This window comes from Anastrepha ludens, chromosome 2 (assembly GCF_028408465.1).
Source record: "Anastrepha ludens isolate Willacy chromosome 2, idAnaLude1.1, whole genome shotgun sequence".
In the NCBI taxonomy this organism is placed as follows: domain Eukaryota; kingdom Metazoa; phylum Arthropoda; class Insecta; order Diptera; family Tephritidae; genus Anastrepha; species Anastrepha ludens.
The window spans coordinates 131,053,233-131,065,737 of NC_071498.1; the positions used below are offsets into that span (position 1 = coordinate 131,053,233).

Genomic DNA, 12,505 nt, shown 5'->3' on the forward strand with positions numbered 1-12,505 from the left:
TTCAAAAGTTTCCCCTTAAGCGGACGTTTCTCTTGGGCGAGCAAAGATTGCCTGATAGTGAGTGTCCGCCCAAGCGAGGAGAGGACTCACAGTAACAGCTTATAAATACAAGCATAATTTCTTTATAAATGTGCAAACACGGACAGCTTCTTTCGAGCAATGATAAGTTTTCTGTTTATTGCATACATACATACACACGTGCTATATATTATATAGAGATTGTTAAAAGATTGCGATAACCGTGAGAATATTGAGAACGGCTATGTAGAGGAAATTCGCACGTGAATAAAAATAAAAATGAAATACGCTGCAACAATAAAATGAATTAGTAAATATATATGTATGTATTATTGCGTCAGCAAATCCGCTGATTCTTTCATGTGCACTGAGAGCAGATGCCGCAACCTCTCTATTTTTCCATCGTGCGTGCTATATACATACCTACATATGTATACTGTATACGTATTGAAAAAGTTTGCTATATTATTTTTAAAATTTTCAACTGATTTCATGATTCAATTATTATATTATTATTATTGAATCATGCACTCGTATATGTACACCCATACATATCTAAATATTCTATTTTTCTAATTAATGCGTAGCAAGAAATTCTATGACAATTCAAATTTGATTGCCTCAATTAATGTATAGAGTCTCGTTTGCTTTGTTCTTTTCCAAAAATTTCCTCCGCTGCTGCGACATACTATCCGAAAGTAAATCGGAAATGTAGCCACGTTGTCGCAAATGTATATAGAGACCAATGGTGAAGTAGTAGATCAGCTCAACGACACTTATCAATGAAGCGCCTAAAAACAGACCTATGATGCCTCCAAAGTGAGCTGGAGCAAAAAATAAATAAAATGGAGTACATTAAGTGGGAAAAAGCTGCATGGAGAATTTAAATCCGCAATGAATGGAAAAAAGTTTGAAAGTGTGAATAAATTAAATTAAAAGGCAGTAGAAGAAGATGAATAAACGATGAAAGTGGGTAAATGAAACTGTCGAAGAGCGAAAAACTCAGTAAACTAAAAAGCAATTAAGAAGTGTCACAAAAATAAAAACAAAAATTGGAACGCATGGTACATGGGCGCACATACACATGAACATATATAAGTTTTTAGATCAAGACAGAGTGACTAACACAACTGAGATGTAACATTTTGTTGTGGTCGGTAAATTGGGTTGGCTGATTGCTGTCATTCTTCACTCACCTAGAAGCTCGACGAAAGTGTAACGTAGTTGCGTTCGATATATCATCATGTAATTCGTAGAGTAGTAAACGTCCAAGTTTATTTGGCTCATATTGAGGCTGCCATTGGGGGTAGTGCAAGTTGCGATGAGGAAAGAAGTCAAGATATAAAAATGGTTGAAACATTTTTTGTAGAATAGAAGTTTTTGATTAAAGCTGCTAAGTAATGGTAATCACAGCTTTTTCTATCCAAGACTATGGAATGACCCGATACCAAAAATGTTGTGGTCTATTGAAGAGAAAGGTTTTTCTAATAACGGCCGCCCCTCGGCATGCAAATGGCAAATCTCAAATTGCCACAAATAGGAGGAGGAGCTCGGCCAAAAACCCAAAAAGGGAATACGCTCCAATTATGTATACGTATATATAATATATGTATATAAAATCAAAGAGGGCCACGCGCCAACTTCATGCTATTCTTGTAAATTTCTTAAACTTGTCGACTCATGCGGATGATTATTTCCACCAAAAATACACGAATTTTGTGGGCAAAAAGTAAGGTGAATTTATTTGTCAAACTTCGCGGGATTAAAATTTCGCTCTAGTTATTTTTTGCATGAGTTGGCAGCACTGTTAATAACATCTGGGCCAACTTTCCTGTGAATGTCATTATCAGTAATATAATTACGCTTGTGCTTACCAAACGACCAAGAGTGCATTTTTCGATTTTTACAATGTCTGATTTGATTGAGCAGAGAAGTGCCATCAAATTTTGTTTGCGGAATGAAATTTCGACTGCAGAAACGTTTAGCATGTTGCAGAAGGCATTTGGTGATTCGACCATGTCGCAGAAAAATGTTTATAAGTGGTACAAAGACTTCAAAGAGGGTCGAGAACGTGTTGATGACTTGGAGCGCTACGGACGACCATCGACGTCAACAGATGACCAACACGTCAATAAAGTGAAGGAGTTAGTGCTCAAAAATCGTCGGTTGACTGTTAAAGACCTTACTGATATGATCGGAATATCAGAAGGATCTGTGAAAACCATTTTGAAAGACCATTTGGGCCTACGAAAAGTCAAATCTCGTTTGGTACCGAAAACTCTCAACTTCTTGGAAAAAAGTCGTCGCGTTGATGTGTGTGAAACAATGCTTTCAGACTATCAGGACAAGTTCAAATGCATCATTACGGGAGATGAGACTTGGATTTATGCTTACGACCCTGAAACAACCGACCAATCAAGCGAATATCGTGCTTAAGGCGAGACCAGACCGAAAAGAGCACGTCAAAGTCGTTCAAAAATAAAGGTCATGATGACAGATTTTTTCGATTTTCGTGGAGTGGTGCACTATGACTTCCTTCCATCTGGCCAAACTGTTAATAAGAAATATTATTTGAGCGTTATGCGTCGTTTACGTGAAGCAATTCGTCGAAAACGACCATAATTATGGGCCAACAACTCACACTGCACTCGTTCTTCGTCACCATTTCGCCAAAAATTCCACGCATATCGTTCCGCAACCACCGTATTCGCCTGATTTGGCTCCGTGTGACTTCTGGCTATTCCCAAAACTCAAGAGACCACTTCGGGGAACGCGTTTCGAGTCGATTGAGGAGATAAAAGTTGAATCGAAGAAGGTGCTGATGGCTATACCGGAAATGGACTATTTGGCATGTTTCGGGGATTGGAATAATCGTTGGCATAAGTGTATTTCATCGAGAGGGGATTATTTTGAAGGGGATGAAATTGATTTACAAGAATAAATAAAGATTTTTCATTTTACAGCCAAATTTACCTTACTTTTTGCCCACAGTATATGTATTGTTCTTAATTGTTCTTAAAGATCGACGATTTTCATATTAAGTTTCAATAATTTTAATGCGTGATTCTATTATGTGAAGTTGTACATTCTGTCAAAAAGGTACCGGGTTCAATTGTTCAATAAAGCTCAAAATATTAATTGTTTAATCATCAAAATGATTTTGTCGCCTTCAAAATAGGCTACATTCGACGCAACACACATTTGCCAACGATTAGTCCAGTCATCAAAGCACCTTTTAAACGCATTTGAAGAGATCTTCTTCAGCTTCTTCAGCGAATTCTCCTTAATGACCTCTATCGACTCAAAGCGGCGTCCGCGAAGTGGCAATTTAAGTTTTTTGGAAAGAAAAAAGCTACAGGGGCTAAATCCGGTGAATACGGTGGTTGTTCGATGATATCTGTCGAGTTTTTGTTCAAAAAAGTGTTCACAATATGAGCCTTGTGAGACGGTGCGTTATCATGGTGCAAGATACATGAGTTTTCTTTCTATAAATTGGGCCGTTTCCAACACACATTCTCTCTCAAACGTCGCATAATTTCCAAATAATATTCTTAATTTACCGTAGAGCTATTTGGAACGAATACCGGTGCCCAACATCACGATTATCAGAAAAAACGAGTAACATGACTTGCACTTTTGACCGACTTTGACAACGTGGTTTTTTGGGTTTCTGCTCATGTGGATGGGGCCATTCAGCCGCCGTTCACTGGTTTGTACGTCAAACTCATATAGCTACGTCTCGTCACCTGTTATGATGCCCTGTATAGACTTTGGGTCCAAGTTCACTTGCTCGAGAATGTCTTAAGCCATCTTCTTCCGATGAATTTTTTGAAAGAAATTCAACTCTCTTGGAACGAGTCGAGCAGACACGCGTCTTGGCGTCTCATGCCCAATTGATGGTGTAAAATGTTGTGAATTGATTCGTGAGACATGCTAAGGTCACGAGCTATCTCCCTTAAACTTAAATGATTGGTTTCCTCTCCATTTCCTTGACTTTTAGTGTTGGTCGACGTTTTCACCCGTCGAAGACGTTGATGAGCCACCAGATCGGAGCAAATCTTCGACGACTTCTCGGCCTTCTGCAAAAGCTTTATACCACTCGTAGATCCGTGTTTTTGATATGGTACAGTCGTAACATTTGCAACGATTCGGCACACGAAATCTCGTTCAAAACATAAAATTTCTTCGATATTTTTATCCATAGGCGAAATTGCACAGCACACCTGCGGTTGGCTGATATAATTAAATGCCGAAAACAAGCTAATTGACAGATCAAGCTCAAACTCTACGACGCTATAGAGGACAGTTGTACCCACATTCCAGTAACAAATTTTTAATCGTGCACTTTATAAATAAACAATTCTCGATATGGTTTTGACAGAATGCACATCTGTCTGCTTGGCAAATATCAAAGATGACATAATAGAAGATAAACAAATTACTGTCTAGGAACTATTCACTGCTGACATCTAGGCGTCGCTTTTGAAATACACTTTAGAGTAATAAAAGAGCACTACAATCGGCACCCAATAGATTTGAAAAGCGTCACATACTTGCCCAAGTTTGTATGTATGTAACTAAGTGTGTATGTTTTTATTTCAATAATTTTTACCTTAGAGTGTGCGCATCGTTTTTCCCATTCTTCGGATAATTATTGTAATTGGTAAGAAATATTAGCTGCTGGCAGCTATTCAAACAGTTACAAGCCATACTACTATTGGATGAGTTCTCAATATATTCGCTTTCCGCCTGCAAATTGTCAGATTTGAACAGATCTGAAAAATAAAAGTCAATATAAAAGTGTTTAGTGAAGCGCAAATCGAGTGAGATGACGATTTTATCATTTTTTCAGGCTGTGTAAGTTGAGCTAAGGTTACCTCTGTACTCGTAGAGGCATTTAAAGTCCTTTGCTTTGCATATCGTTATGTTCTCTGGAAAGTGGAAACGGAAAAAACACAGTTAAGAAAAAATTTAGCATTTCCAAGTAGTCTGCCATGTATTTGCACTTGAACAGATGTCCGAATTTTAGGCCACGATGTGTGTGTGCATAACTAAGTTTTCTGTGAACCTACCACTTGGATCCTGTGGAAAGAACAAATTCAAGTTGCATTTGCATTGCTTGAAAACGTACTCCTGATGACAGCGTGTCAAGCAATTGCCACGTCGATACTTCAATTCTGGCAGGCCCTTATAGAGTGCACTTTCATCCTGTAATTGTGTATGCAAATGTATATGTAAATTACTCAAGAGAAGGTATTTACGCTTATAAAAATTTGCATGGATGCAGTGAATTTGAAAAGTTTTATTAATTGAATGCCAACTTACTTTAAAAAGGCATTTTCGGACCTCTGGCGAAACTGTTCTTGCCCTTTTGTCTGCTGAGGTGAATTGCGTGCGCACTGGCACTTTTGTGTATGTGTCGTCGCTAATAAAACGTGGCTCACTATGCCATTGATCGGGGTGTTTTACCATTACCTGAAAAGTTGGTAGAATGGTGACAGAGTGAGTTTTTTGGCTTTTTTTTCGTTATTTTTGTGTCGTCTTTTAAGTTCGCTATTCGTAATGACTCTATTTTTCGAAGGCATATGCTAACTAAGCTTCAGTATGCATAACCCAGGCGAATGACCACACGGAATCCGTACTCAATTTTATAAAGAGATACAAGGTTATCTTCCCGTCTAGGGAAGAGTGGAACACTAAGCCAACATGGATAAATGGTGACTCACAAAAATGGTACACAGATGATTCCAAAACGCTCCAAGGAGTAGGAGCAGGAATAGTGGGGCCTAAAGCACACAAACCCCTGAAACTAAGTACAGATGCCACAATTTTGCATGTGTACCTCTTCGCCATTATGGAAACAGTGGAAATCATATCCAAAGGAGGGTTCGAGAAAGTAAAAATTGAAATACTTTCGGACAGCCAATCGGTTCTCAAAGCCTTCAATACCTTCACATTCAAGTCAAAAGTCTTAATAGAGTGTAACAATGCACTCAACAAACTGGCCACTCATAATTAGGTTTCACCGATTAGGGTACCAGAACATGAGCGACACGAAGGAAACGAGAAGGCAGACTTTTATGCCAGAAAAGATACGGAACGGTTATATATTGGAACAACCCCATTTTTCGGCTTTAAGCAAAAAAAATATTCAACAGGAAAACAAAAAATGGCTCCAATCAAAATCAGGCAACACTGGAGCGGCACAAGCGGCCTTATCACTCCAAAAAGTTTTTGAACTTCAATACCAACAGAACAAATTCTGCTCTAATCCTAGATACATTTACAGGTCACTTTGCCTGTAATAAAAACTTTAACACAATGGGGCTATCTAGTAAAAGACCTTGCAGCTACTGCTGTGATGAAGAGGAGTCTATGGAACCCTTCAATCACCAACTGTGAGGGACTAGGCTACAGTAGATACAGAATCCTGGGCTCGTTCCTACTATTTAGAGGAGGAAGACCTCCTATTACTCCCTCCAAAGGAGCTGGTTCGATTCCTCGGTATACTAAATAATTATAATTAAATAATTCGGGGCGCGCAATAGATCAATCGTGTCGCAGTGCATAAAGGCTTTAGTCTAACCCGTACAACCATTACCATTACCATTAGTTTTTTGGGTGACGCTATTTTAGTGACTTTAAAGACCCATAAACTAGAAAAATCTTATATAATTCGAAGTTGAAATATGCTTCCGCCATTTGGAATGCGATGTGTTTCTCACATTCTCTTAGAACTGAAAGAGTTCAAAACAAGTTTGTACGGTTTGCTTTTCAACCACTTCTATTTCATAGGCCCTTGCCATCCTACAGTACTAGGTACAGCCCATGTTTTACCAGCTCATCAGCTTTCTAATTTTCCTTCTATGTTCCTATCCTCAGGTACCCAGAACTTGGAGCGTCGCTTCATCGGATGTTGTCATCGTCCAAGTTTCTGCGCCATACGTTAGGACGGGCATGATGAGAGTCTTGTAGAGTGTTAGTTTTGTTCGCCGAGAGAGGACTTTACTACTCAGTTGCCTACTTAGTCCAAAGTAGCACTTGTTAGCTAGAGAGATTCTACGTTGGATTTCAAGGCTGACATTGTTATCGGTGTTAATGCTGGTTCCTAAATAGACGAAGTCTTTTACAACCTCGAAATTATAACTGTCTACAGTGACGTGAGTGCCGATACGCGAGTGCGCCGACTATTTGTTTGAAGACAGGAGGTACTTCGTTTTGTCCTCGTTCACCAGCAGACCCATTCGCTTTGCCTCTTTATACAGTTTGGAGAAGGCAGAACTAACAGCGCGGTTGTTAAGGCCGATGATGTCAATATCATCGGCATACGCCAACAATTGTATGCTCTTATAAAAAAATTGTGCCTGAGCGATTAAGTTCTGCGGCTCGTACGATGCTCTCCAACATCAGGTTAAAGAAGTCACAAGATGGTTCCATGTGTAGAAGTCCAGGCAAGTGGGGAAAGTTACTGATCGCCATTCACTTGGGAATGGCCAGGACGATTCTTCTGCATATGGTTCAAGCAGCTCACAACGGCCGGGATTAGCCCACGTATCCTCTGGGTAGCTTCCGAACACCCGTTCGGGACTGAGCTAACATGGGAAGGCGAAACATACCAGGATAGCTGGTTGCGCGCTGGGTTTGGGACCCGCCACTTAAAAATTATGTTTTGAAGCATACATCGATTCCAGTTACTCACGCAGTCATTGACTTTGAAAGTTACAAGCGAATGATATATTGTTAAAACCGCCTTCTGGCTACCATGGTGGAGGTTAACGGCCGCCAAGGTTAATTGTTTCAAGGATTTTTCAATGCCCTCTCCAAAGGGAGGTTGCTAAAGACTTAATGTGTATATCTAAGATTCTTTTTAGCGTTTTGAGGAGGAAGGAGGTAAGAGTAACCGTTCGAAAATCCTTCGCTACCCCATGTTTCTTCTAACCCACCTTGGGTGTGAATACTACCTTAACTCATCTCCATCACTCTGGAATATGAGTTAGACGAAGGCATGTTTTGAATATGCTTAGGAGCCAGTTTTGATGTACTGTCGATAAATTGTACGACCGATAAGAAGCGTGACAAGGGGTAAATTGAAATTTTCGTAAGTGTTTACTACTCATTTATAAGCTACTGGGGCTATTCATAAATGTTTTGTTGCTATCAGTTTGCGTAGCAATTCCAGCCTAGAACTGGTGATGAGAAACAAGGCAATTGTTTCGGAGTTTAAGAGCTCTAAGCACTCGAAATTATGTCAGCACATTTTGAAGACTTAGGATTCCTGTGGCCAGATTTAGTAAAGCTATTAGTCTGTAAGCTGTTTGGCGATAAACGATGAATTTATGCTCAGTTGTGCGGATATGAAAAAGCTGAGAAGAAAATTTTAAAGATTTTACCCCATCAATCCTCTTCTCTTTCAAAGTGCGATAACGAATCGTTCAGATTTTCATGAATCGCGTCTTCTTTCCCAACCAATGGAGTATATTAATACTTTTATTACAATGAATTGTTTTGAATTTTATGCCCAAATGAGATGGTCATATTTTCTCTAAGGAACCTCTTCTTTTTCTTGGTTGGTGCAGTATCTGCCTAAACGATTTATCCATCTCGTTCTTTCTTGTGTGCCAACTCTTAATTCACATGGTCTTTTTCAACATCGAGGAGGCATTATTTTTTTCTCATCACCCCCATGCACCGCATCGAATTCTTTCTGGGCTTGAGCGCGTGTAATTCTTTGTTTGTTTGTCTTAGTGGGGCATCATGTCGTTTTATCGTCGTTACCGCCGCGAAAAATCTATATTTCCATAGACTATTGCTCTCGAACGGCGGCCGCCGTAGCCGAATGGGTTGGTGCGTGATTACCATTCGGAATTCACAGAGAGGTCGTTGGTTCGAATCTCGGTGAAAGCAAAATTAATAAAAACATTTTTCTAATAGCGGTCGCCCCTCGGCAGGCAATGGCAAACCTCCGAGTGTATTTCTGCCATGAAAAAGCTCCTCATAAAAATATCTGCCGTTCGGAACCGGCTTGAAACTGTAGGTCCCTCCATTTGTGGAACAACATCAAGACGCACACCACAAATAGAAGGAGGAGCTCGGCCAAACACCTAACAGAAGTGTACGCGCCAATTATTTATTTTTTTTTTTTATTGCTCTCGAACACTCCATAAGGCACGTTATCGGATATTGCCATCGTCTGAGTCCAACATTAGGATAGGCATGATGGAGTGTGCTCGTCCGGAGGGGCCTTCACTCGGCTTAGTCCAAAAGTTAAAAATAGCATGAAAGATTATCCGTTACATTCCAGTGGCCTACATTATTAATGATTTATTTGAGAATTTGATCCAAGACTTTCTCTACTGCAAACCTATAACTGCCAACAGAGACAGGAAGTCGAGGAGCGCAAGCGTTGACTATTTGTTTGATAATGGGCGATACTTCGTCTTGCCCTCGTTGCATTTTGGTTCTTCATTCAGTTCAAAAAGCTTGTCCGCAGCTCTTTAGCATACGATTGAAGAAGCCGCACTTTGGAGTATTGGGGAGATTTCCGACTGAATTGGTGGTAATTCTTAAGGTAACTTGTATTAACAAGTTTTATCTTATTTATACATATATAACTAGCGCTCGCACCATCTATTGGATGTTTAGAGGCCTTCTCCGATTTGTTGTTCGCGTCTTGATGTTAGCCCTCAAATGTAGGGACCTACAGTTACAGGTAAATGGCAAAATCTTAGATCCGATGGAGAATTTCGGAAATCCAGTATACATTTGGAAAAAAACAGAGGAAGGAATCAACTGGAGGAGTCCCACAGAGCTCAGTGCTGGGCCCACTTCTCTGGAACATAATGTACGATTGAGTCTCGTGTCTCAAACTACCTCCTATCATGGGGTTTTCTGATGACATTGCAATCGTGGTCGCTGCTAAATTCCTTAACCAGGCTGAAGCTATCTGCAATCAAGCGGTCGAAATCACAAAAGATTTTGTTTTTTTTTTTGTTTTGGTGGGTGAGGTAGGGTTCAAAATTCCTTGGCACTTACAGCGACCGTCGTCTACTGCATCGTGTGGTGTGGCCACTAAAACGATCCCTCCTCTCCTTCTAGGGAGACACCCTTCCCGGAACTGCTTTCTATATTATTTCGGGAGGGCCAGAACGACACCCATAAAGAACCAATTATATTCACCCACGTCTGGGTCCACCATATATGTAGCCAGTTTTCATGCTATAGGCTCGTCTTCTTGTGTATTTCTTTACCGCGTTCCAGTTGTCCCCGCGTTTTTGCATTTTGCTGATTATGTTGCTCGGTGCGATGACGCCGATCTGCTCCCTCAGAGCATTTCTCTCCGCCAGCCATCTGTCACAACTAAAAAACGTGTGTTCAGCGTCATCGCTCGGTGCTTCGCACTATATGCACTTGGAATCGGTTACCTTGCCCATGCGGTATAGGTAACTCCGGAAGTATCCGTGGCCCGAGAGGAACTGGGTTAAGAAGTAGCTCACTTCTCCGAAGCTCCTTTGGACCCATTTGTCAATTGATGGAATAAGTTTCGCCGTCCATCTGCCACTCGGTTCTTAGCGATATGGCTGTAACTGCATTAATCCAGATTATGATGAATACGAGAGATCCTAAGCAGGCTTCTTGGAAGCTCCATGGCCGTGTGGTATCATCTATCTTGTTATATGCTTTACCGGCCAGGGTCGATGCAACAAACTGCAGCTCCTACATGAAAAGCATTAAAAAAGCGAAGCGGCAGAAAGAATGGAAGAACTCTATGAACGGACGATGGACGTATCGATTGATTCCAAATTTCTTCTTCGAAAACATGGGCAAATATACTTCTATTTGACCCAAGTATTCACCGAACAGAGATAGTTTAAAGCTTATCTGCATATACTTAGGCATGAAGACGATCGGTACTGTGCTTTTTGTGACAACCCAGTTGAAGATGCAGATCATGCCTTCTTTGTCTGCACTCGAAAGGGAAGAATTGAGTATTAGGAACGGGAAGCTAATAATGGTTAGTAACCTGGTAGATATTATGCTTGACGCAAAAGAAAATTGGTCCGCTTTCAGTAATATGGCAAGAAGAGTAATTAACAAACTGCGACGCGCTGAAAATCAGCGCAAATCTTCATTAAGAAGAAACAGGCCGCCTGGACCAAAGAAAAATACCACTGACTTACATATATTCCGCTTCTGCTGGAAACATTTGGATTTTGCTTGCTTTTGTCGAGATTTACGCGGACATCCAGACCAGATCCCTCGCCTGATTTCGAATTATGATATGGGTAATAACGGTCCGTGCGCTAGAAGTTCGTACATATGAAAAATGCTCATTAATTTCAATAGCAAACAATTACCCGCCTTTCCCTCCCCTTCTCATTGATTAACGAATTGAAGACAAAACAAAAGCCGTATTCCGTGCGTTCCAAGGAAAACAGATGACAGCAATCATATTCCTGTCGGCGCCAAAAGCATGGCTGCTCAAACAACTCATCGCATGTGAAGCTAACAAATTGCATTACTTCCTTTATATCCACATTGTCCAGCAGCGACCGGTTCATTTGAAGCGTGGTAAGCGGCTTCAATTCAACGAAGTTGTCAAAGCGAAAATCACTCAAAACGGCAAAGAACTGGCGAAATGTTTGCACAGTTTCAGTGGAAGTATTCGCGGGTAGAAACAATTGATGAGCCTCCAACAGTTTTAGCCAATTGATGCGGTTTCGTGGACATATGCCAATCGCAGGAAATTCAATAGTGAAAATGGGGGCTAATGAATCCTCGACAATTGTCTGTAGACGTTGCGAAGAGTACAAGTCAGCCAAATCAGTGTAAACGTAAATACAGCTGATGGTTGTAGTAATGAGCAGCAATGACCAGATAGCCCTGCGGATGTGGAACATTCGGAAAAATAAGTACAGTACATACAAACATATAAACTTTATGCAGTCAATAATACATAGATATGCGTATGCAGTTGTGCAACTAACCGTTCAAAGTGCTGTCGTTTGGGGTCATTCAGGTAACCGACGCCATGAACAGAAGCGATGTCACAGTAACCTTTGCAATATGGCAAGATTATTTGGCGTAATGCTGGTCTTTTTAAGGGAGTCTTTGACCAACTGCTTTTGAAGATGCTCTCTTTAGGCCGTGGATATACGATTTCGTGGAGATACGGAGCAGCCATAGCAACAATCAAATAATCGAACTATGCACGCAAAGTAATTTAGGAAATCTGATGGGTGCATGAATGGATTTTGCGGTTTAAATAGTCCAGCAGAGTGAAAGAAACATTCGTGAATAAGTTAAGCGATGTGCAACTTAGTACATACAAACATTACTTAGTATAAACATTAGTATATACAATTATTACAAGGCAACAAAGGCAATCGAAAATCGTGCCCAATAAATGCGACCTAAAAACATTTGCTTGAAATCTGACCCAACATATACCTGAGTGTTTATATTTATATTCCGTTATTTGCTTTTGGTT

The 12,505-nt window shown here is 40.4% G+C and overlaps 1 protein-coding gene across 1 annotated transcript; it reads right to left on the reverse strand.

Annotated features, from left to right (window-relative positions):
- Positions 1–4,626: 4,626 nt before the first annotated feature.
- LOC128854940 (pickpocket protein 19) lies at positions 4,627–12,199 on the reverse strand. The gene is made up of 7 exons (XM_054089456.1): positions 12,003–12,199; positions 11,373–11,898; positions 11,196–11,318; positions 5,344–5,493; positions 5,091–5,226; positions 4,896–4,949; positions 4,627–4,793 (listed from the first exon to the last, which is right to left on the reverse strand). Exons 1-7 carry the CDS (start codon positions 12,197–12,199, stop codon positions 4,627–4,629), a joined length of 1,353 nt encoding a protein of 450 aa, XP_053945431.1.
- Positions 12,200–12,505: the final 306 nt, after the last annotated feature.

Coding starts and splice junctions, on each gene's coding strand:
- LOC128854940 (XM_054089456.1), bottom strand. CDS start 12,199: ATGGCTGCTCCGTATCTCCACGAAATCGTATATCCACGGCCTAAAGAG. Junction 11,319..11,372: donor AGAAGGGGAGGGAAAGGCGG/GTAATTGTTTGC, acceptor ACGAACTTCTAG/CGCACGGACCGTTATTACCC. Junction 4,794..4,895: donor ATGCCTCTACGAGTACAGAG/GTAACCTTAGCT, acceptor TTTATTTTTCAG/ATCTGTTCAAATCTGACAAT.